Source organism: Crinia signifera, chromosome 8, assembly GCF_055691185.1.
Source record: "Crinia signifera chromosome 8, ASM5569118v1, whole genome shotgun sequence".
Lineage (NCBI taxonomy): Eukaryota > Metazoa > Chordata > Amphibia > Anura > Myobatrachidae > Crinia > Crinia signifera.
Genome location: NC_139224.1, coordinates 17413300 through 17439396, shown reverse-complemented (window position 1 = coordinate 17439396; position 26097 = coordinate 17413300). Strand labels below are relative to the sequence as shown.

At 50.0% G+C, this 26097-nt stretch overlaps 1 protein-coding gene across 1 annotated transcript; it reads left to right on the top strand.

Annotated features, from left to right (window-relative positions):
- The first annotated feature begins 3373 nt into the window (after positions 1 to 3373).
- On the top strand, positions 3374 to 24456 carry LOC146026946 (uncharacterized). Its single transcript, XM_083157980.1, has 6 exons — positions 3374 to 3686; positions 6510 to 6617; positions 13383 to 13404; positions 16429 to 16463; positions 18100 to 18146; positions 24009 to 24456. Exons 1-6 carry the CDS (start codon positions 3422 to 3424, stop codon positions 24273 to 24275), a joined length of 744 nt encoding a protein of 247 aa, XP_083014106.1. The 5' UTR covers positions 3374 to 3421; the 3' UTR covers positions 24276 to 24456.
- Positions 24457 to 26097: the final 1641 nt, after the last annotated feature.

The window sequence follows — 26097 nt, the reverse complement described above, 5'->3', positions numbered from 1 at the left end:
AGACGGAGCCCCATGTTACACAGATATAAGTGTCAGGGTGCAGAGGGAGCCCCGTGTTACACGGATCTAAGTGTCAGGGTGCAACCGGAGCACCGTGTTACACGAATATAAGTGTCAGGGTGCAGAAGGAGCCCTGTGTTACACGGATATGTTTCAGGGTGCAGAGGGAGCCCCGTGTTACACAGATATAAGTGTCGGGGTGCAGAGGGAGCCCCGTGTTACACGGATATAAGTGTCAGGGTGCAGAGGGAGCCCCGTGTTACACTAATATCAGTGTCAGGGTGCAGACGGAGCCCTGTGTTACACGGATATGTCAGGGTGCAGAGGGAGCACCGTGTTACACGGATATAAGTGTCAGGGTGCAGACTGAGCCCCGTGTTACACGGATATAAGTGTCAGGGTGCAGACAGAGCCCCGTGTTACATGGATATAAGTGTCAGGGTGCAGAGGGAGCCCCGTGTTACACGGATATAAGTGTCAGGGTGCAGACGGAGCCCCGTGTTACACGGATATAAGTGTCAGGGTGCAGAGGGAGCCCCGTGTTACACGGATATCAGTGTCATGGTGCAGACGGAGCCCCGTGTTACACGGATATAAGTGTCAGGGTGCAGACTGAGCCCCGTGTTACACGGATATAAGTGTCAGGGTGCAGACAGAGCCCCGTGTTACATGGATATAAGTGTCAGGGTGCAGACGGAGCCCCGTGTTACACGGATATAAGTGTCAGGGTGCAGACGGAGCCCCGTGTTACACGGATATAAGTGTCAGGGTGCAGAGGGAGCCCCGTGTTACACGGATATCAGTGTCATGGTGCAGACGGAGCCCCGTGTTACACGGATATAAGTGTCAGGGTGCAGAGGGAGCCCCGTGTTACACGGATATCAGTGTCATGGTGCAGACGGAGCCCCGTGTTATACGAATATCAGTGTCAAGGTGCAGACAGAGCCCCATGTTACACGGATATAAGTGTCAGGGTGCAGACGGAGCTCCGTGTTACACGGATATAAGTGTCAGGAGCCCTGTGTTACACGGATATAAGTGTCAGGAGCCCTTTGTTACACGGATATAAGTGTCAGGAGCCCTGTGTTACACGGATATAAATGTCAGGGTGCAGATGGAGCCCCGTGTTACACGGATATAAGTGTCAGGGTGCAGAGGGAGCCCCGTGTTACACGGATATAAGTGTCAGAGTGCAGAGGGAGCCCCGTGTTACACGGATATAAGTGTCAGGGTGCAGAGGGAGCCCCGTGTTACACGCATATAAGTGTCAGGGTGCAGACGGGGCCCTGTTTTATACGGATATAAGTGTCAGGGTGCAGACGGAGCCCTGTGTTACACGGATATAAGTGTCAGGGTGCAGACGGAGCCCCGTGTTACACGGATATAAGTGTCAGGGTGCAGAGGGAGCCCCGTGTTACACGGATATAAGTGTCAGGGTGCAGACGGAGCTCCGTGTTACACTGATATAAGTGTCAGGGTGCAGACGGAGCCCCGTGTTACACGGATATAAGTGTCAGGGTGCAGAAGGAGCCCCGTGTTACACGGATATAAGTGTCAGGGTGCAGACGGAGCCCCGTGTTACACGGATATAAGTGTCAGGGTGCAGAGGAGGCCCGTGTTACACGGATATAAGTGTCAGGGTGCAGAGGGAGCCCCGTGTTACACGGATATAAGTGTCAGGGTGCAGGCGGAGCCCCGTTTTACACGGATATAAGTGTCAGGGTGCAGAGGGAGCCCCGTGTTACACGGATATAAGTGTCAGGGTGCAGAGGGAGCCCCGTGTTACACGGATATAAGTGTCAGGGTCAGGGCCGGTGCAAGGCACCGGAGCTCCCCAGGCGAGTCGGGGTGGGGGCGCCCCGGTGCCGCAATCTGGCGGCGGAGGCAGCGGGGGTCCCTGCAGTCCATTAAAAATCACGAGCGCTATCCGCCGGGCTATGCGGAAGCGCTTCTAGTTTGAAAACACTGGCAGCACGCTGATTGGCTGAGATCAGCGTGCGCCGTGCTGCCAGAGTTTTCACACTAGAAGCGCTTCCGCATAGCCCGGCGGATAGCGCTCGTGATTTTTAATGGACTGCAGGGACCCCCGCTGCCTCCGCCGCCAGATTTAAATAGACAGCGCCGTAGGACAGGTACCCGGGCGGCACAAAATGCCGCCCTCCAGTGGCCGGCGCCCTAGGCAAATGCCTAGATTTGCCTAGTGGTGGCGCCGGCCCTGGTCAGGGTGCAAAGGGAGCGCCGTGTTACACAGATATAAGTGTCAGGGTGCAGACGCAGCTCCGTGTTACACGGATATAAGTGTCAGTGTGCAGACGGAGCCCCGTGTTACACGGATATAAGTGTCAGGGTGCAGAGGGAGCCCCGTGTTACACGGATATAAGTGTCAGGGTGCAGACGGAGCCCCGTGTTACACGGATATAAGTGTCAGGGTGCAGAGGGAGCCCCGTGTTACACGGATATAAGTGTCAGGGTGCAGACGGAGCCCCGTGTTACACGGATATAAGTGTCAGGGTGCAGACGGAGCCCCGTGTTACACGGATATAAGTGTCAGGGTTCAGACGGAGCCCCGTGTTACACGGATATAAGTGTCAGGGTGCAGACGGAGCCCCGTGTAACACAGCTGCTGGTTTGCTTTGAATTTCATTTTGATGTAAAGCAGAAGTTTGTTCTGGAAAGAAAAAAATTCTATATCCGGACGGTGACGATGATCTGACTCCTCCTAGACCTGGGTGTACTCAGCACTCAGGTGTACTCAGCACTCAGCACCCTCGTGTTCTCAGCACACAGCACCTGGGTGTACTCAGCACCCTGGTGCACTCAACACCCTGGTGCACTTAGCACCGCGGTGTACTCGGTGCTATACGGTGGCCTCACAGTGACAGGATGGGAGCTGTGAATATACTACTGATCCTGGGGACCCTACAAGGTGAGGACTGATGTCACCTAATGGCCCTTATTCAGATCTGATCTCAGTACAAATTTGTTCTCAAAATGGGTAAAACCATGCTGCACTGCAGGTGGGGCAGATGTAACATGTGCAGAGAGAATTAGATTTGGGTGAGGTGTGTTGAAACTGAAATCTATATTGCAGTGTAAAAATAATGCAGACACTTAAATCTAACTCTCTCTGCACATGTTACATCTGCCCCACCTGCAGTGAACATGGTTTGCCCATTTTTAGATTAAATTTGTACTGCGATCAGATCTGAATAAGGTCCAATGTGTGACCCTATAATTATATGGTGACTGTGATCTCAATAACTGATATTATTTCCTGAATTATCTGTATATATCTCTCTGTCTCTGACTCTCAGGAGTTCTCTCCCAGACACTCAATGTATCCCAGATCCCTGAAATAATCACCACAGTGGGCAGCTCGGTCACCCTCCCCTGTACCTACAGCATCAGCGGGGCAGAGAATATGACAATTGGCTGGTACAAGTGGTACAGACACATTGTGAGGACTGGGCCGGAGGTCTCTGATAGTAATAAGGATTTCACAGGCAGAATCTCCAGAGTGGGTCCAGAGGAATTCATTACTAGCAGATCCGCCAGCATCAGCCTGCACGGAGCAGAAGTCACAGACACCGGGATGTATTACTGTGATGTCACTTTCCGGAATGATGGAGAAATATCAGGTCATGGCAATGGGACTTTCCTTAATGTGACATCAAACACTGTGACAGGTGAGACTCCCTAGGGGTTATCTTCTATAAAACCTAATATCTGAAATGAAAGAACATTAATGCAGTAAATCATTTGAAGATATCACTGCCCAATCTATCCCAAACCTCTCCCTAATGGTCACTGTCCCCCACCCCCACCGTGGTCCTCACTGTCACCCACTCCCTCTGTGGTCCTCATTGGCAGATTCAGGGAAGGCACCTGGGCACGTGCCCCTCTGTCATTTTTTTGTAGCTGAGGACTAGGGCTTTCCAACGAGCCCAGCCCCGGTGTCTCTAGCCCCCTGGGAATCGGAGATATCGCCTGGCAAAGCTGTAACGTTTTTCCCCATAGGATAATATGGGACCTGTTAATTCCGACCCACACTCGGTTCCGATGGCTGCCAGTTCCCTCCCTGGCATCACAGAAGCTTGTGGTCTCATTCAATTCCAAATAGCTGGGCCTTCAATATGATACCAGGCTGGTCCATATCGGTCAATCAGTTCCAGAGATATTGCGGATAAACCGATTTTTTTATTTTTGAAATGTAATTTCATGGCTGTTCATGTTCTTTGAGGGAAGATTACTCTGGAACCAAACGTTCCAGTTTCACTGGACCTAAATCATTCAAAGCCCACTCAAAAGTTCTTCAATATGATACGTGTCTCATGTAAATGGGTCAGTTGGTTCCGAAGATATAGCCGGTTAAATTAGATTACTGTTTAAAGGGGGGGAGGGGTGGTTTTCTCTCCCCCTCACACCAGAAAATGCAGGGACTAGGCTGGTGTAAAAGGGGCCAACCTGGGAATGCATTTTCTGGTGTGAAAGGGGTATTATTTCAAATAGCCGGGACCTGAATACAGCCAGGCTCTGCCACTGTCAGTGGCTATCACTTCTGCCTGGCGGCGGCTGTCCCCCATTTACCGCAAGCATGTATTCCCCCTTGGCAATGAGCATGTAATCCCACATGGCAATGAGCATGGAACCTCTGGCAATGAGCATGGAACCCTTGGCAATGAGCATGTAGATAAGCAGCACTTATGTAGCATAATTTTTAATAGACATGATGGTGTTTGTCATAATACATAATGGACATAATGGCGTGTAACTTAACGTGTAATGGACATTATGGTGTAAATGTTTAATGCGCGCATTTGGCGCACAATGTCCCTGTTTATGAAGCGTATTTTGAATTTTGGCTTAATCTGTGTGGCATTATGTGAATTCTGTCTCAATCCGTGTGGCATTATGTGAATTTTGGCTCAATCCGTGTGGCAATATGTGAATTTTGTCTCAATCCGTGTGGCATTATGTGAATTTTGACACAATCCATGTGGCATTATGTGAATTTTGGCTCAATCCATTTGGCATTATGTGAATTTTGGCTCAATCCGTGTGTTATTATGTGAATTTTGGTTCAAACCCTGTGGCATTATGTGAATTTTGACACAATCCATGTGGCATTATGTGAATTTTGGCTCATTCCATTTGGCATCATGTGTAAGGGGCAAGTATAATGGGGTCTAGTATTTTGTTGCATAATGTGTAGAAGTTGGATATGGTGTGCTACACTACACTCAAGGACAAGCCCCCTGTTGATTGGCCACACACCCTTTTCTGGAGCGCGCCTTCGGCGTGCTCACAATTGCATCCTTCACTTTTGTCGCCATGGTGGGCCTGCATACTTTAAATGCCAGGGCCTATTTTTAATCCCATTCCCACCCTCTCTCTGCCGCTCTCTTAGCATGTACACTGGCACCACTAACACCACCCTTCCCCCACCCAAACCCTCTTTTATCATGGTGCCCCCCTGTCAGTTTATCCTGGAACCTCCCCTGGTGGTCCTCACTGTCACACATCCCCTCCGGGGTCCTCACTGTCATCCACCTCCTCCATGGTCCTGTGTCACTCGCCCCCTCCCTGGTCCTCTGTGATACCCAACCCCTCTAAGGTTCTCTAGGTCACTCACAACCTCTGCGGGCCTATCTGTCACCAACCCCCTTTGTGGTCCTCTCTGTCACCCACCTCCTTAGTGGTCATCTCTGTCAACACCAAAGGCCTCCCCCCCCGGTCCTGGTTCTCTCTGTCACCCACCCGCTTTGGGTCCTCTGTGTCACCCAGCCCCTCCCTGGTCCTCTGTGTCACCCACCCTCTGCTTGGTTCTCAATGCAACTCTACCCCACTAATTGGACCTCTCTGTCAACCACCCCCTCTGTGGTCTTCTCTGTCACACATCCCCTTTGTGGTCCCCAATGTCAAACCAACACCTCTGTGGTTCACTCTGTCATCCACCCCTACCATGGTCCTGTGACACCCCTCTGTGGTCCTCTGTGTCCCCAACCCCCTCTGTGGTCCTCTGTGATACCCACCATCTCCGTGGTCCTCTCTGTCACCACCCCCTGTGCTAATCACTGTTAATCACCCCCAACTGTGGTCCTCACCATCACTCACTCCCTCTGTGGTCCTTTCTGTCACACACCTCCTCCGTGATCCTCTGTGTCTCCCACCTAGTCCTCTGTGTCTCCGAAGTCCTCTTTGACACTTACCCCCTCTGTGTCCGCTGTGTCTCCCACCCCTTACGTGGTCCTCTCTGTCCACCACCCCACGTGATCCATACTGTCAAGCATCCCCCACCCCGTGGTCCTCTGTATATCCAACACCTTCCATGATCCTCTGTGTCACCCACCCCCTTCGTCATCCTCTATGTCATCCACCCCATCCTTAGTGGAAAGTAGGGGCAGTGGGACTGGGACATACAGTATGCATAGATCAAAACAACAGTCGTGCATGCAGCTCAGAATCAGGGCACAAGCCTCCTAAAAATGTATTATTCTGTCTCCTCCTAGATGCAGCAACATCATATCATCAGTTATGGACTATCCCTCTCAGTGTTACAGGAGGGGTCATCATTGTGGCTCTGTTAGTGTCTGTGTACTGCTATAAGACCAGGCAAGGTCAGTGACCCCTGCCCCTGTTACCCAAGATCTACGTACTGTATATGTGTGTGTTGTATGTGTATATACAGTACTTGCCAACTCTTTCAGAATGTAAATGATTCTTAATGACATAGCAGCGATCTCCCGACTCCCTGACATTGCAGGGATCTCCCTGATTCCCTTACATAGCAGCGATCTCCCTGACACAGCGGAAATTTCGCTGACACAGCAGAGATCTCCCTGACATGGCAGCAATCTCCCCGACTTTCTGACACAGCAGCAATCTCACCAACTTCCTGACACAGCGGAAATCTTTCTGACAGGGGCGTAACTAGATATTCGTAGGCCCCATAGCAACATTTTGTAAGGGCCCCTATGTACCAGCAATAGTTATTAATGTAAATTGCACATATAACTTATACAGTAAAAATGGGCCCCCTTCAGCTCTGGGCCCCATAGCAGCTGCACCGCTTTCACCTATGGTAGTTACGACCCTGCTTCCTGACTCCCTGACATAGCAGAGATCTCTGTGACTCCCTGACATAGCTGTGATCAGCCTGACCCCTGACATAGTAGAAATCTCCCGGACTCCCTGACATAGCGGTCATTTCCCCAACCCACTGACACAGCAGCCATCTTCCTGACATTGCAGCAATCTCCCTTAATCCCTAACATAGCAGCAATCTCCATGACTTTGCAGCAATCTCCCCGAATCCCTGACATTGCAGCGATCTCCCTGACCCTATGACATAGCAGTGATCTCCCTGACACAGCCGGAATCTCCCCGACTCCCTTACATAGCAGCGTTCTCCTTGACATAGCAGCAATCTTCCTGAAATAGCTGAAATCTCCTTGACTCCATGACACAGCGGAAATCTCCCTGACACGGCAGCAATCTCCCAGACTCCCTGACATAGCAGCAATCTCCCCGACTTCATGACACAGCAGTGATCTCCCCAACTCCTTGACACGGCAGCAATCTCCCTGACATAGCAACGGTCTGCCTGACTCCATGACACAGCAGTGATCTCCCTGACTCCTGACATAGCAGCGATCTCCCTGACACCTGAAATAGTAGAAATCTCCCTGACCTCTGACATAGCAGTGATCATCCTGACTTCCTAACACAGCAGTGATCTCTGTGACCCAATGACATAGCAGCCATCTCCCTGACCCCCTGACATAGCAGCCATCTCCCACACTCGCTGACACAGCAACCTTGACTCACAGACACAGCTGTGATCTTCCAGACTCCCTGACATAGCAGCAGTGATCTCCCTGACATAGCAGCAGTGATCTCCCTGACATAGCAGCAGTGATCTCCCTGACATAGCAGCAGTGATCTCCCTGACATAGCAGCAGTGATCTCCCTGACATAGCAGCAGTGATCTCCCTGACATAGCAGCAGTGATCTCCCTGACATTGCAGCGACCTCCCTGACATTGCAGCGACCTCCCTGACATTTCAGCGACCTCCCTGACATTTCAGCGACCTCCCTGACATTGCAGCGACCTCCCTGACATTGCAGCGACCTCCCTGACATTGCAGCGACCTCCCTGACATTGCAGCGACCTCCCTGACATTGCAGAGATCTCCATGACTCTGTGACATAGCAGCGATCTCTGCAAAATAGCAGTGATTTCCCTGACATTGCAGCAATCTCTCTGACTCCTTCACATAGCAGCGAACCCTGTGACTCGGACTCCCTAACATAGCATCGATCTCACCTACTCCTTGACATAGCAGCGCTCTCCCCGATTCCCTGACATAGCAGCGATATCCCGACCCCCTAACATAGCAGAAATCACCCTCACTCCCTGACACAGTAACCTTGACTCCCTGACCCAGCAGTGATCTCCCTGACTCCCTGACATAGCAGCAATCTCCCCGACTACCTGATTTAGCAGCAATCTCTCTGACATTGCAGCAATCTCCCCAACTCCTTGACATGGCAGTGATCTCCCGGACATAGCAGCAGTCTCACCGACTCTCTGACATGGCAGCGATCTCCCTGACCCATATAATAGCAGCCATCTCTCAGACTCCCTAACATAGCAGCCATCAACCTGACATAGCAGCAGTTTCCCCAATTCCATGACATAGAAGAGATCTCCCCGACATAGCAGTGATCTCCCTGACATAACAGCAATCTCCCTGACTCCCTGACATAGTAGTGATCTCCCTGACTCCCTGATATAGCAGCAAACTATGTGACTCCCTGACATAGCAGCGATCTCCCTGACTCCCTGACATAGCCGCGATCTCCCCGACCCCTGACATACTGTAGCAGCGATCTCCCAACCTCCTTGAATAGCAGATATCTCTCCAACCCCCTAACATAGAAGCGATCTCCCCCACTCCCTGACACAGCAGTATTGACACACAGAAACAGCAGTTATCTTCCTGACTCCGTGACATAGCAGCAGCGATCTCTGTGACATAGCAGCGATCTCCGTGACATAGCAGCGATCTCCGTGACATAGCAGTGATCTCCCTGACATAGCAGCAGTCTCCCAGACATAGCAGCGATCTCCCCAACCTCCTTAAATAGCAGAGATCTCTCCAACCCCCTAACATAGAAGCGATCTCCCCCACTCCCTGACACAGCAGTATTGACACACAGAAACAGCAGTTATCTTCCTGACTCCGTGACATAGCAGCAGCGATCTCCCTGACATGGCAGCAATCTCCGCAAAATAGCATTGATCTCCCTGACATTGTAGCAATCTTTCTGACTCCCTGACATAGCAGCCAACTCTGTGACTCCCTGACATAGCAGTGAAATCCTCAACCTCCTAACATAGCAGAAATCATCCTCACTCCCTGACACAGTAGCCTTGACTCCCTGACAGCTGAGATCTCCCTGTCTCCCTGACACAGCAGTGATCTTCCTGACTCCCTGACATAGCAGCGATCTCCCTGATTCCATGACACAGCAGTGATCTTCTTGACTCCCTGGAATAGCAGTGATCTCTGTGAAATAGCAGCGATCTCCCTGACATAGCAGCAATCTCCCTGACTTCCTGACATAGCAGCAATCTCCCTGACTCCCTGACATAACAGCGATCTCCCTGACTCCTTGACATAGCAACGATCTGCCCAATTACCTGACATAGCAGCAATCTGTGACTCTCTGCCATAGCAGCGATCTCTCTGACATAGCAGTGATCTCCCCGACTCCTTGACAAAGTGGCAACCTCCTTGACTCTCTGACACAGCAGAAATCTCTGACACAGCAGCAATCTCCCTTAATCCCTGACGTAGTGGTCATTTCCTTGACTCCCTGACACAGCAGCCATCTCCCTGATATTGCAGCAATCTCCCCGACTCCCTGACATTGCAGCATGTTCCCTGACTGCCTGACATAGTAGAGATCTCCCTGAATGTCTGACATAGCAGAGATCTTCCTGACTCCCTGACATAGCAGTGGTCTCCTTGACATAGCAATGATCTCCCTAATTCCCGGACATAGCAGAAGAATCCCTGATATAGCAGTGATCTCCCTGACATAGCAGCGATCTCCCTAACTTCCTGACACAGCAGTAATCACTGTGACTCCCCGACATATCAGCAATCTCCATAAAATAGCAGCGATCTACCTGACATTGCAGCAATCTCCCCGACTCCTTGACATAGCAGCAATCTCCCGGACTCCTTGACACAGCAGTGATCTCCCTGACATAGCAGCGGTCTCCCCGACTCCCTGACATGGCAGTAATCTCCCAGACCCCTGAATTAGCAGAAATCTCCCTGACATAGCAGTGATCTCCCTGACATAGCAGTGACCCCCTGACATAGCAGCCATATCCCAGACCCCTAACATAGCAGCCATCTCCCTGTATCCCAGGGTTGCCGACCCTCCCGGAATTTCCGGTAGTCTCCCGAAAATCGGGTCCCCCTCCCAACCACCCGGAGAGGAGAATAAGAAAGTCGGCAACTCTGCTGTATCCCTGACACAGCAGCATTGACATACAGACACAGCATTGATCTTCCTGACTCCCTGACATAGCAGCGATCTCTGTGACTCCCTGACATAGCAGTGATCTCTGTGACCCCCTGACATAGCAGTGATCTCTGTGACTCCATGATATAGCAGTGATCTATGTAACTCCCTGACATAGCAGGGATCTCCGTGCCTGCCTGAAATAGCAGCAATCTCTGTGACTGTTTCACATGGCAGCAATCTCTGTGACTCCCTGACACAGCAGCATTGACACACAGACACAGCAGTGATCTTCCTGACTCGCTGACATAGCAGCGATCTCTGTGACTCCCTGACATAGCAGCGATCCTCTGTAACTCCATGACATAGCACTGATCTCCGTGACTGCCTGACATAGCAGCAATCTCTGTGACTGTTTCACATGGCAGCAATCTCTGTGACTCCCTGACACAGCAGCGATCTCTGTGACTCCCTGACATAGCAGCGATCTCTGTAGCTCCCTGATATAGCAGTGATCTCTGTGACTCCCTGACATAGCAGTGATCTTTGTGACTGCCTGACATAGCAGTGATCTCTGTGACTCCCTGACACAGCAGCGATTTCTGTGACTCCCTGACATAGCAGCGATCTCTGTGACTCCCTGACATACAATGTAACAAAGAAAAGATAATTTCACCACTGGCGCTGTATACTAAATGCAGCAAAAGACTAAAAAGATGGTCACCGGACCATCTACATATACCATGGAGTAATGATCTCCACTTTTCCTCTCCAAACACAATGGCTCGAATATGTAAAAAGAAAGGAGAATACACAATTGTAGTAAAATATAAAACACTGAAGACAAAGGGCGGTATTCAATGAGATGAATCGTTTGTCACAGCGATTCTGTTTTTTCATTCGCCTGCCAATCGCCGTTTTTTTGCTGTCAATCGCCATGCATGGGGATTCGTGGGGAGTCGCCGAGTCACCCTATTCAACGTGGCTGAGAATCGCCGGCCCTAACGGCGATTCTCAGCCAACCCTGCGTTTCCCAAAGCAGCGTCAGTAATGTCGTCAGTGTTTAAAAAAAAGCAGTGAAATGCAATAGAAATGCTAATTACCCTGAATAAACGCATTCCAATACAGCAGACGCCAAAATCGGGGTAATCTGCACAAAGGGCAAACGAAGGAGTGAGGTGGGGAGGAGAATCATGGGTAAGTGAGGTGCACCATGGGTAAGAACAGTGCTTTGTGGGAGAAAAAAAAAATACCTCAAAAAATTAAATATATATTTGTATAACACTTCTACGACCATGACATCACACAAGGGCAGCAAATAATAATACATTACACTTGCACAGTTAAATAGAACACTTAAAACCAATTATTTGACATGTTCCTATCAAAGTTCACCAGAAAAAAATGACGAGGGACACTCGGTGAGGAACGGCGATATGTAACAAGAAAAAGGAATCGCCAACTTCACATTGAATACACTTTTGGCGATTCCCCTCAACTACCGTCGATTCCCCATGAAAAATCCTATACACAAAAAACGGCGATTTGTACAGGAAAACATTTGGCGATTGCAGCTTCATTCACCGGTCGTCAACGGCGATTCTAGCTCATTGAATACGGTGATTCGCATTTGGAGCTCCAAAAATCACCGTCAGCCACGAAAAAACCCCGGAATCGCCATAAAACTTGGCGATTCCGGCTCATTGAATACCGCCCAAAATCTCCTCCAAACGTGCAGAGGGACTATTAGAAGATAGTGCTCCCAAAGTTCCCGAATGATCCAGGGGTCACTCAATTATAGGTCACCACACTCCAATGAGTATCATCAGGTGCTTACATGTATGGGTATAGGACAACTCGCATAAAGGTATCTTTACGGAATATGGAGTCTCACAAACTTCTTCCAAAGTCTGAGCAGGCATTCACCTGACTCTCTCCTTCAGGGAATGTATGATTTACAATCAAAGAGATTTTGTCTTCAGTGTTTTATATTTTACTACAATTGTGTATTCTCCTTTCTTTTTACATATTCGAGCCATTGTGTTTGGAGAGGAAAAGTGGAGATCATTGTGGAACATTCCTTTAAGCGCATATGGACTAAGTTTGTTACTCCATGACTCCCTGACATAGTAGCGATCGCTGTGACTCCCTGACACAGCAGCGATTTCTGTGACTCCCTGACATAGCAGCGATCTCTGTGACTCCCTGACATAGTAGCGATCGCTGTGACTCCCTGACACAGCAGCGATTTCTGTGACTCCCTGACATAGCAGCGATCTCTGTGACTCCCTGACATAGTAGCGATCGCTGTGACTCCCTGACATAGCAGCGATCTTTGTGACTCCCTGACATAGCAGCGATCTCTGTGACTCCCTGACATAGTAGCGATCGCTGTGACTCCCTGACATAGCAGCGATCTTTGTGACTCCCTGACATAGCAGCGATCTCCCTGACCCCCTGACATAGCAGTAATCTCTGTGACTCCCTGACATAGCAATGTAATGAACCTCGGCCCCTATTGCGTAACTGCCAGGATTTGTATCTCTTTGGGGAGGGGGTGGTACTAAATTACGTGAGTCCTTTTAGCCACACCCCCTTCTCCAAAGAGCCGCGAATGCCGTTATTTCACTGGCAGATGGAAGTGGTGCGGGGTCTGAAGCTTTTCAGGTGGATATCAGTGTGTGTGTGTGTGTGTGTGTGTGTGTGTGTGTGTGTGTGTGTGTGTGTGTGTGTGTGTGTGTGTGTGTGTGTGTGTGTGTGTGTGTGTGTGTGTGTGTGTGTGTGTGTGTGTTAAATATGTGCACAGAATCTCTAATACATTCTCATTTCCTCCCCCACAGCCTCCAGCTGCAGCAAGGACACGTAAGTGTGACAGAGCGGCGGGTGATATAGCTGTATATGTATATAGATAGATCCTATCGGGTTATCCTGCCCACATTACCGCCAGGGCCAGCGATCCTGCCCGCAGTACCGCCAGGACCAGTGATCCTGCCAGCAGTACCGCCAGGACCCAGGGGCAAATGCAGGATTTTCAGAAGGGGGTTTCCAGAGAGGGGCGGAGCAAAGCATAGAGATGGGCACTGAGGGGACCCAGTATATGCCGGGTCAGTTAAAGTATTATAGATAGACCAAATGTATATAAATAATAAATAATATAAATAATAATAATAATAAATATATATATATACACATATATACATAACAGCAGTGTAGACCCCTGGGCATAGCAATGTATTGAGGCCCCTACCTATCCTCCAGCGGTAGGGGGTGCTATAAACGGAAGCTTTGATGTCCCACGGGTGGTAGGAGGTATTATATCAACCGCTCTGCATGTAGGGCCTGGATCAGTAATTTCCACTAATTACCCCTTTACTGCACAGATGGTGGGAGATGAGGTGGGAGAAGGGGGAATCGGGCTGAATGAAGGGGTCCTGATACCTAACTTCCAGGGTGGTAGAGGATGTTTAATATGGAGGGGTTTATAGTGGAGTGAGCTTATTGTTCATCATTTTCTGGTGGGAGGACAGCTTGCTTTACTGCAGATATCTCCAGTTTCTGGAACTAAATTTCTTATCTTTAATGGAATTAAGAATTAGAGAATTCCACCTACCAAATGGTACTGGGGACTAGGGTATGAGAGTTCAGGAGGCAGAGAAATCTGCCAATGAGAATATAAAACTGCATACCAGGTGTGTGGAGCTGGAGCAGTAACCAGCTGCTGGAAGGCTGATATCTCTGGTTCTGGGAACAGTAGAGACAAACAGCTAGTGTGCTTCAAAGGGGAAGAGTCCCAACTTTTGGAATATACCCTCAGAAAAACTCTAAGTCAGACAGAACTGAAATATCTGACTGGGAAGGGCAATTAACAGGCTTGGATTGGGACCACTGCTTTGAAGTCAGATATCTCCGGTTCCCCAGGGACGATTTTTAAAATTCTTGTACCCATGGAAAGAGGGGGACCCTCAGCTTTCAGGCTAGGGCCCTTAGATTCCTGGGGGGTTTCTGGGTACTCAGAAACCCCCCTGCGTGCACTACTGGGACCAGTGATCCTGTCCACAGTACCGCCAGGGCCAGTGATCCTGTCTACAGTATTGCCATGGCCAGGGATCCTGCCTGCAGTACTGCCAGGGCCAGTGATCCTGCCCGCAGTACCGCCAGGGCCAGTTATCCTGCTGCCGCAGTACCACTAGGACCAGTACTCCTGTCATTATCAGTCACACAGAATAAAGGGCCTAATTCAGAGCTGATCCCTAATTAGAGATTTTGCAGTTGAGTGATTATTGAACGACTGCGCAGGTGTTTCATATGCATCGTGCGGGGGAATAGCAGCAGAAAATGCTATGTATCATGGGCCTAATTCACACCTGATCACAGGACAAACTTGTTCTCAAAATGGGCAAAACCATGCTGCACTGCTGGGGGGCAGATGTAAGAGGTGCAGATAGAGTTAGATTTGGGTGGGGGGTGTTCAAACCAGTATCTATATTGCAGTGTAAGAATAAAGCAGCCAGTGTTTACCCTGCACAGAAACAAAATAGCCTACCCAAATCTTACTCTCTGCACCTGTTACATCTGCCCCCCTGCAGTTTGTCCTGGTCTGAATTTCCCCATAAGTGGAATCCATTTACACAATTTGACTGACAGGAAGCCAGCGTTGGTGTTTATGAGAGCGCTGCCCACTTCCAGCCTCAGAGCGACTCACAATGACACAGGCGGTTTGCTGGTTTAGAATCTGGGATTGGATCTATATGGAATTCTCTGGCCGTTTAGCGTCTTGTGTTCCTGTCTGGGTGACGGCTTTCTCCTCGCATTCTAACATTAGTGGTCAGGTGTGAACCAGGCCCATCATTCATAAGACCACATACACTGCTTAGCGGGCGGCATAACGTCACCCGGCCAAACACCCGCCCACAAATCCCCTTGGTAACACGTGAACACATCCTCTTGAATGCGGCTAAAAGGAAGAGATATCATTCGATGATTTATCGCCAATTAGGAAATAAAAGTCAATCTGAACTAGGGATGGCCATCGACTATCGATGTTCCCAAAACATCGATGGTTGGGACTTAGTGTTCGATGTTTTGGGCATCGATAGTGGATGGTCGAATAGTTTTATGCCATGGACGGATGCCTTCCGATGCTAAAAGTTGTGGGCGCATGCGCACTGCGCGCACAGCGTCATTGCGTCCAGAGGCATCGATGCAGGCGGCCCGCCCCGCCGGGAGGTGCGTGCATGCGCGAAATAAACTTAAACTGGATTGATGGCTAAAGTTTCTTCTGCGCATGCGCGCGGATCCCGGCCGAGCAGGCTGCCCGCAGCGACCCTTCCCATTGCTCTGCGCATGCGTGGCATACGATGGCAGGAACCATCGATTGTGTGAGGTAGAATGGTTTATAGCCATCGATGGTTCCTGCTTTAGAAGCCATCAATGGCAACCATCGATGGGGGATGTGCCGATGGCCATCCCTATTCTGAACTGACTTTTATTTCCGTCGGAGTACGCCAAAGAGGGTGTGGGCGCTGATGTCTGTCAGACACACCCCCCCCCCCCCCTGTGAGCAGACATCGGCCCACCTGCGTTACCAGGGGAACGCCCAGCGTTCTCATGGAGACGCCTATAAAATGCTAAAATGCTGAGCATTCTCCCGCTCCGGCCCGATGTCCGCCCCATCCCCTCTGTGAAACTCACAGAAGCCGGTTGCTCCCGGGGTCTGCACTTGTGCAAATACGTGAATTTGGCCCTGTCCGATCCGAATCACCCCCATAATGTATATTGTAGTCAGACCTCTGTATTAGGAGTAACGATAAAGGTGACATAGCCAGATACGCGTCACCTACCGTTCCCGCGCTGTAATGACTGATGTCTCTTTATCGCACGCTGCAGGGGGCCGATCATCTACACCGACTTCCTGACGCAAGGTAACGGAACATTACCGGGGGCTATTAAATGATAAATGGGCCTCTGTATGTGATGAGACCATGTCAACAATATGATGTCGACCGTTATTGAGCTATTGAAGGTTGTAGGCACCTGGTTAGCGGGATTATGTTCCGTAAGTAGGGGCAGGAGGACTGAGTGATGGATGGGGAGGAGAAGACCTATGGACCATCGATGAGGGCATCAGGCAGTGTAGCTCATCATGAGGTGAGGGGTGTAAGAAGGAGACTACGAGCTTGTCTGTGCCAGCCCTGGAGGCAGGGCAGTGGTCTGCGCCAATGTGACCGCTACTTAGTGCAGGGATCAGCTAAATGAAGTGGCGGCCCCAGAGGGTGAGGTAGAAAGATGCTGGGCGATCACCCTAGACTGTACCCCATCCTGAGAGAGGATGGGGTACAGTCTGCTCCACAGGGGGGGTGTATGTGTGATGTCATCATCCAGGACGTGACATAGAGGAGAGCAGGTGTCACTAGGAAGGGGGACGACATCACTCTTCTTATGTCAGTGTTGTCACCAGCCGGTGGAGATGGCACTGAGGCGTTTATAGACACAGGTGACATTGCAGAAGTGGGAGCTGTTGGTGTTGTACACAGTTTATTATTAGGACGTGTTATAGAGGTTGGGGAACCACCACTTCCCGCATCTGCAGGTCTTCCTGTACGAGGGGAAGTGGACCCTTATAGACCCTGCCATTTGTATTCAATAGTTTCATTTACGGATAAATCTCCTGGTAATAGAGGGAAATTCAGCTGAAATCGGGAGAGGTGTTAATCAAGGCCCCTGGTGAGCCACATGTAAGCACTGGGCCCCTGCTGAGCCACATGTAAGCACTGGGCCCCTGCTGAGCCACATGTAAGCACTGGGGATCCTGCTGAGCCACATGTAAGCACTGGGGATCCTGCTGAGCCACATGTAAGCACTGGGCCCCTGCTGAGCCACATGTAAGCACTGGGGGGCCCTGCTGAGCCACATGTAAGCTCTGGGGGGTCCTGCGGAGCCACATGTAAGCACTGGGGATCCTGCTGAGCCACATGTAAGCACTGGGCCCCTGCTGAGCCACATGTAAGCACTGGGGATCCTGCTGAGCCACATGTAAGCACTGGGGGGCCCTGCTGAGCCACATGTAAACACTGGGCCCCTGCTGAGCCACATGTAAGCACTGGGGGGCCCTGCTGAGCCACATGTAAGCACTTGGGGGCCCTGCTGAGCCACATGTAAGTGATGGGGTCCCTGCTGAGCCACATGTAAGTGCTGGGGCCCCTGCAGAGCCACATGTAAGCACCGTGGGCCCTGCGGAGCATATCACTTTGTTCCTGAAGGCCGTTCCCCTGATCTCTGCTTCCTGCAGCTCCCATTCGCTGTAGTGAATTTAGAATTATAGGTCTGTTCCAACAACAACAGAGGACCAGGTAATGCGCTCTCTCTCTACCATCAGACAGAAGACATGTTAGCCTGAAGTCTATTTAGTTCTTTGCTGTGTAAGGTAGAGCCACCCCCCCCTCTAAATAATTTTTATTATTATTATTTCATACCTTTGTCCATTATTACTTTTATTGTACTAAAACGCTGCAGGTATGGTACTCCTGGCCCTAATCTTCCACTTTCCTGTATTGTCAGCTACAGAGAGACAACGCGATGGTGTCCAAAGTTCGGCAACACCCCAGGTGAGAACATACGACGTGCTATCACTGCCCAGTATAATCAGGGTATTAGAAGGAGAGAGCCAATCACAAAGCTTCTGTTTCAAGGTGGCAACATGTTACAATAAGATTAAAACATACCAAACGTTATATAAATGCATATATCCCCCCCCCCCCCCCGCGCCATCTGGACAACATGGAGATGATTGCTGCATCCGTCCCGAAACCCCCTCAGAGCATCTGCTTCCCCTGAAGTCGCGGCTGCCATAGCTTGGGCTGGTGAGGTTGTACCGATTAGTCACCAATAGTGGCACAAAGTCGCAGTCTACAATGTACAGTATCGCCGCAATAAGAAGTTGCAGGGTGTAATGATCTTGGGGCCAATAGTGTAGAACCAAGTCTTAGGTCCCATGCGATCTACGCAACGCTGAGGCCGTATGACCCTGCTGATGCTAATGTGGCGCTGGCCCGTCTGGCTGAATAATGAAGTCATTGGAACCTTCATTATATTGTGGAAAGAGCCGGATCTGCAGCATGGACCCATTACTGTGTCTCTCTCGCAACACAAACGCCCAGAAACCTTTCTTTGAGAAATGAAACATGATCACGTTCGTGGAATCGCGCTCATGCGCTTCGGTGTCGCGTGGAATCTCTCATCCTCATATACGCACACTGCGACAGATACGTTTACAGCAGCAAGAACTTACCATTTATGGTAATTGCCAGGAACACGCACCGCCGGTTCCTGGCAATAGATATACAGTTGGAGCCATCCTCATCTAGCCCTTTAATAAGATTAGAGGGGATATTCAATCTCCCGCATCCATTCCCGACGGGGGAGAAGGCTGGGGGGCCCTATTCAATGCGGTCTTCCTAGACAGCATTGAACAGGGGATCTCGGCAGAATGAGCCCGACTTCACAAGCACATGGGCTACTCACGGCCACGCCCCCTTCTTGACCCGCGGCAGGTGGGACATTGAATCCCGCCAGCAAAATCTCAGTCGAGCAGACCAAGAACGGGACAGGGTCATGGCTGTCGGGCCAGCCCAATAGCTGTGACCCAACTTCGAATACCCCCCTAAGTGAGCCAGAGCTGTCGGACTTAATCCTATGCTTATCCCCTACTGTATTGTTCTATGTGTTGTATTGCAGCGGAGAACAATAGGCCCTGGCTCCCCAGGCTCACCATGGCTATCCAGAGAAGGCTGTATGACGTACATACATACCTACATACACACTGTACGTACTGTGCATACATACTGTTGCAAGAAAAAGTATGTGAACCCTTTGGAATTACCTGGATTTCTGCATAAAGTGGTCATAAACTGTGTTCTGATCTTCCTCTTAGTCATGACAATAGACAAACAGTCTGCTTAAACTAATACCACACAAACAATGATATGTTCTCATGTTTTATTGAACACACCATGTAAACATTCTCAGCGCAGGGTGGACAAAGTATTTGAACCCCTATGTTAATGACTTCTCCAAGAGCTAATTGGAGTCAGGAGTCAGTCCACCTGGGGCGAAATGTAATAGGGTGCGATTTTTTTAGACATTTGCGATTTTTGATAAAAAAAACGGCCGAAATCGCATGTTTTCCAAAAATCGCACATGTAATAGGGTGCGATTCGCAGTAAAAAAAAAAAATTGCATTTTTTGCTGCGAAAATTTTTAGTCACACTTCAATTCGCATCCAGATGTTTTCCCATTATAAAGTATACAACTGGCAAATGTAATAGGGTGCGATTTTCGGTAAACGTTACCAAAAATCGCCCCCAAAAAATAGACCAGGTTCTGACAGGCGATTTTGACAGAACCATACACAGATCATTGAGATCTGTGCATGGTTCGGTCTTTAAAATTGTGTAAAAGTTAAAGTGAAAAAAAATAAATGGTGTAGGGGCCCCCCCGTATTTCTGAAACCATCTTCGGGCTCTTGGACCAGTCCTGGTTCCAAAAATACAGGGGACAAAAAATCTGGGGGTCCCCGTATTTTGAAACCAGCATCGGGCCCGCGGTGTCATGCCACAGCCGGGGGAACTTTTTACATAAGGTCCCCCGGCCATACCATGAGCACCATGGCTGATCAGCCTTGGATGGGGTACCTGGGGGAGGGGGTCCCCCCCAATAAAGGGGTCCCCCCCAGGCTTCACCTGTCCAGGGTGATAGGGTTAATTCATTCATACATAGCATTGCTTTATACAGGTAAACTACAAGTGCCAGAAGGCCTCCACCGCATGCTGGGACTTGGCGAACCATAAGTCCCAGCATGCGGGGCATTAATGGGCCCGCTGGGACTTGTAGTCCACCTGTAAAAAGAATGTTAAAATAAACACACAGAAAAGTACAACTTTATTACACACACACATACACACACCTCACTTTTACACCAATATCCTTACCTCACCAGGGTCCAGTGCTGCCTCCCTTCTCCACAGCCAGCTCACCCCACACTGACAGCAGGGTAAGACGGCTTCCTGTGGCGCTGCTAACAATTCCTATAGTGCTGTCCCAGCTACTCTGGATGTCCTGTAAAGATGACTACTAGAGCATAGTGCAGAATGCTCATTGAGGTGATGAAGCTACACTACGGCAAGAATGTCCACAAAAAACATTGCTGCACATTTGAAGTTTGCAAACGAGCACATGGAAAAATATTCTGTGGACAGATGAAACCAAAGTTGAGCTGTTTGGAAGGAACACACAACACTATGCGTGGAGAAAAAAAGGCAGGGCACACCAACATCAAAACCTCATCCCAACTGTGATATATGGTGGAGGGGGCATCATTGTTTGGGGCTGCTTTGCTGCCCCAGGGCCTGGACAGATTGGTATCATCAACAGAAAATGAGTTCCCAAGTTTATCAAGACATTTTGCAGGAGAACTTAAGGCCATCTGTCCACCAATTGAAGCTCAACAGAAGATGAGTGATGCAACAGGACAACGACCCAAAGCACAGGAGTAGATCAACAACAGAATGGCTTCGATTGAGATGCTGTGGCATGACCTCAAGTGAGCGATTCACATCAGACATCCCAAGAATATTGCTGAACTGAAACAGTTTTGTAAAGAAGAATGGTCCAAAATTCCTCCTGACCGTTGTGCAGGTCTGATATACAACAGGAAAGGTTTGGTTGAGGTTATTGCTGCCAAAGGAGGGTCAACCAGTTATTAAATCCAAGGGTTCACATACTTTGTCCACCCTGCACTGTGAATGTTTACATGGTGTGTTCAATAAAAACCTGAGAACATACAATTGTTTGTGTGTTATTAGTTTAAGCAGACTGTGCTTGTCTATTGTTGTAACTTGAAGAACAGAACACAATGTATAACCAATTTATGTAGAAATCTAGGTTCAGAAATTCCAAAGGGTTCACATACTTTTTCTTGCAACTGTACATATTGTACATACATACACACTGTGCATACATACTATACATACTGTACATATATACAGTCTATACATCCTATTGTACATGCATACATACTATACATACAGTACATACATACTGTCCATACATCCTACTTGCCTACCTGGGAGAAGCCCGGAGAGAAGACTCTCTGAAGTCTTACCACCATTAAGCACTGCCCCCATTAAGCCCCGCCTCCTTCCAGGAAAATGCCACTATTCACGGTTCTTCAGGAAGGGGTGGTACTAAATGATGCATCATTTAGTCCCGCCCCCTATGGGAAAATCATACTGTGCATACATACAGTCCATACATACATACATATTGTACATACATACTGCCAACTGACCTGGACTACTCACCTCCTCCCGTTCCCGGCGTCAGTCCTCCCTTCCCCACTCCACGGGCGTGTCTGGTCTCTTCTCCCTGCCACGTCTCTCGGGTGCTTCCGTCTCCGGTTGGTTGCTTGAGTCCAGCACACTGACACCGCTTCTCAGGATGGTCTGTACTCTGGTTCCTCTGCTAGGCTGATTTTCAGTTAGTGGGGGTAAATGGCTGTGTGTCCCTCCAACGCGTTTCGGCCCGGTGTTGGCCTTCTTCTAAGGAGAGATGTGGCAGGGAGAAAAGACCAGACCTGCCCGTGGAGTGGAGAAGGGAGGACCGACACTGGGAACGGGAGGAGGTGAGTAGCCCAGGTCCGTCGGCAAGGAACCGGGACGGGAGGAAGCGTCCAAGCAACCACCCACCCACGACCTCTGTCAGACGCTCCACGTCCCCGACCGCGGCAACTGACAACAAGGGCAGACGGCTTACTACCGAAAACCCGCATAGTCAGGCCGGACCAAGGAGGGGACACACGGAACACCCAGACCGAGGCAACCACTGATCCCCAACCCAGTTACCCCTGGGCATGCGGTGCCTACCACGAACCTCCACATAACACCAGAGAGCCGCCAGCCGGGACCCGCCACCCTCCGCATAACACCAGGGAGCCGCCATCCAGGACCCGCAATTACCAACACAGGACAGATCTGCAGCACAGGATATCGGGACGCCGCACCTGTGCTGACCTGCAATTAAAAACACCCCTGAACTTCCATTCCTATAACCCCCACCCCAAACCCAATACCCGATTCCATACCCACCACCACCTTTCCAAACACCCCCCCCCCCCCTGTTAAACCTCCCCAACCTCACAGTTCTAATCAGATAAGTGCACACCACTTATATTATTTAATACAACTGTATCTATTTGCTTGGATTGTCAGTGTATTGTATTTGTATCAAAATTCATTTAGATCTGTATCTGTTTATCATCAACTTTGCCATTTATGTTTTTCTCATCCCTTCTTACCCATGTAAGTAAAGCATTAAACACCTATACCTGCCTGTCCTTTATCCCACCGCATACACACCAAGGAGCGGAGCGCTGCTCGAATCTACTGTTATACATACATACATACATACATACATACATACATACATATACAGGGAAGTGCAGATATGTGGAATTATGCTGCTATAGGTGATGGAAGATGGAGTAGATACAGGTGACACATGCAGGTTTTGTCACATGGTATACGCAGTTTAGTTACTGTTCAGAAGCATTTGGGTGGGTCTGTTAGAACCTTGCAGTAATTCAGTCCTGATCGCATGGCTGTGAATTCGTACAGCAGTTAATTATTGATACACTGCGCATGCGCAAGGCCGGTGGTATGCATGCGCGAGGCCGGTGGTACGCATGCGCGAGGCCGGTGGTACGCATGCGCGAGACCAGTGGTACGCATGCGCGACGCCTGTAGTACGCATGCGCGAGGTCTGTAGTTTGCATGTGGGAGGCCGGTAGTATGCATGCTCGAGGCCATACGATGGTGAGCCTGTTACGGCTGCGAATACATCTATTCACACAGGCAGGATTTCATCGTAGCGGGTGGTGACTTAACTGATTGCTAGAGGATTGGTAGTAAATCCCGGCGTTCAAAATCTCAACGTGGATCGCCCCCCTTGCGGGCTCGCTGCACTCGCCACTAATTTATTCTCCCTCTATTTCGTGGACACCCATAGAGGGAGAAAGTGTCGGGCTTTCGGCATCGGGATTTTGAACGCCGGGATTCCAACCGCCGGGATTGTAACTGCATCCCATTGCTAGCATTGTGATCCGGTCTGAATTACTCCTTTGTTTCTTACGGGAGAGCGGTGGTTTTCTGACCGGGGTACTAGGCACAGACTGCTGGAACATTATAGAATCCGTCAGACCTTTACATCATGTTATTAGATCTCCTTCATCATTTATAATAAAAGTCTAACGCTGATCCTTACTTTATGGGGGGAATTCAGGTGTTGTGCAGGCATGTGGCCGTAAGACATAAGATGGTGCCCAACAGATCAATTTAATTGATGCTCCATTCAGTTGGGCACAGCTGGCACAGGGCTGGTAACTAGTTATTGATACTTCCCAATTGTTTCAGCAGAGCACAGAGAACCCGCAATGGACGGAGAACCAGTACTCCATGGAGAACCAACATTACGCCATGGACACGCCCCAGTACACCATGGAGAACCAACATTACGCCATGGACACGCCCCAGTACACCATGGAGAACCAACATTACGCCATGGACACCCCCCAGTATGGCATGCAGAGCCATCATTACACGTATATAGAACATAGAGAAGACGCCAAGACATCATGTCTTCAGATGAGCCAGGGAGGGGATGTGTACAGTATGATACCATAGAGGAGACAGGCCCTTCCACGGTGTACAGCCATGCATCTGACTGTGCTGGGACTAATACATGGGACTAATACACTGCTGTCAGCCTCTGTAAACAATGTAATATGGCTACAAGTCCATCCCCACTGTACAGCCGCACATCTGACTGTGCCGGGACCGATACACAGCCGCACATCTGACTGTGCTGGGACCGGAGCGGTCAGCCTCCGTACGCACTGTAATACCGCTACGAGCCCTTACCCGGTGTTCAGCAATGCATCTGACTGTGCCGGGACTGATACACCAGCTGTGAGCCTCCGTACACACTGTAATATGGCTACAAGTCCTTCGCCGGTGTACAACCGTGCATCTGACTGTGTCGGGACTGATACACCCGCTGTCAGCCTCCGTACACACTGTAATACCGCTATGAGCCCTTACCCGGTATACAGCCACGCATCTGACTGTGCCGGGACTGATACACCAGCTGTGAGCCTCCGTACACAATGTAATACAACTACAAGGCCTTACCGGGAGTACAACCATGCATCTGACTGTGCCGGGACTGATACACCCGCTGTCAGCCTCCGTACACCCTGTAATACCGCTACAAGCCCTTCCCCTGTGTACAGCCATGTACAGCCATGCATCTAACTGTGACAGGACTGATACACCCGCTGTCAGCCTCTGTACACACTGTAATTCCGCTACACTCCCTTCCCCGGTGTACTACCGTGCATCTGACTGTGACGGGACTGATACACCAGCTGTCAGCCTTCGTACACACTGTAATATGGCTACAAGTCCTTCCCCGGTGTTCAGCCATGCATCTGACTGTGCCGGGACTGATACACCAGCTGTGAGCCTCCGTACACACTGTAATATGGCTACAAGGCCTTACCGGGAGTACAACCATGCATCTGACTGTGCCGGGACTGATACACCCGCTGTCAGCCTCCGTACACCCTGTAATACCGCTACAAGCCCTTCCCCTGTGTACAGCCATGCATCTAACTGTGACAGGACTGATACACCCGCTGTCAGCCTCTGTACACACTGTAATTCCGCTACACTCCCTTCCCCGGTGTACTGCCGTGCATCTGACTGTGACGGGACTGATACACCAGCTGTCAGCCTTCGTACACACTGTAATACCACTACAAGCCCTTCCCCGGTGTACAGCCATGCATCTGTCTGTGCCGGGACTGATACATCTGCTGTCAGCCTCCGTACACACTGTAATACTGCTACAAGCCCTTCCCTGTTGTACAGCCGTGCATCTGACTGTGCTGGGACTGATACACCCGCTGTCAGCCTCCGTACACACTGTAATACCGCAACACTCCCTTCCCTGTTGTACAGCAGTGCATCTGTCTGTGCAGGGACTATACACCCACTGTCAGTCTCTGCACACACTGTAATTCTGCTAAAAGATCTTCCCCGGTGTACAGCCGCACATCTGACTGTGCTGGACCGATACATCCATAATCAGCCTCCGTACACAATGTAATACCGCTACACACCCTTCCCCCGGTGTACAGCCGTGCATCTGACTGTGGCTGGACTGATACACCCACTGTCAGCCTCCGTACACACTGTAATACCAGTACACACCCTTCCCCCGGTGTACAGCTGTACATCTGACTGCCGGGACTGATACACTCGCTGTCAGCCTCCGTACACACTGTAATACCGCTACAAGCCCTTTCCCGGTGTACAGCCGTGCATTTGACTCTGTCGGGACTGATACACCCGCTGTCAGCCTCCGTACACACTGTAATACCGCTACAATCCCTTCCCAGGTGCATCTGACTGTGCTGGACCGATAAATCTGCTGTCAGCCTCC

Coding starts and splice junctions, on each gene's coding strand:
- LOC146026946 (XM_083157980.1), top strand. CDS start 3,422: ATGACAATTGGCTGGTACAAGTGGTACAGACACATTGTGAGGACTGGG. Junction 6,618..13,382: donor CTGCTATAAGACCAGGCAAG/GTCAGTGACCCC, acceptor CCTCCCCCACAG/CCTCCAGCTGCAGCAAGGAC. Junction 13,405..16,428: donor TCCAGCTGCAGCAAGGACAC/GTAAGTGTGACA, acceptor CGCACGCTGCAG/GGGGCCGATCATCTACACCG.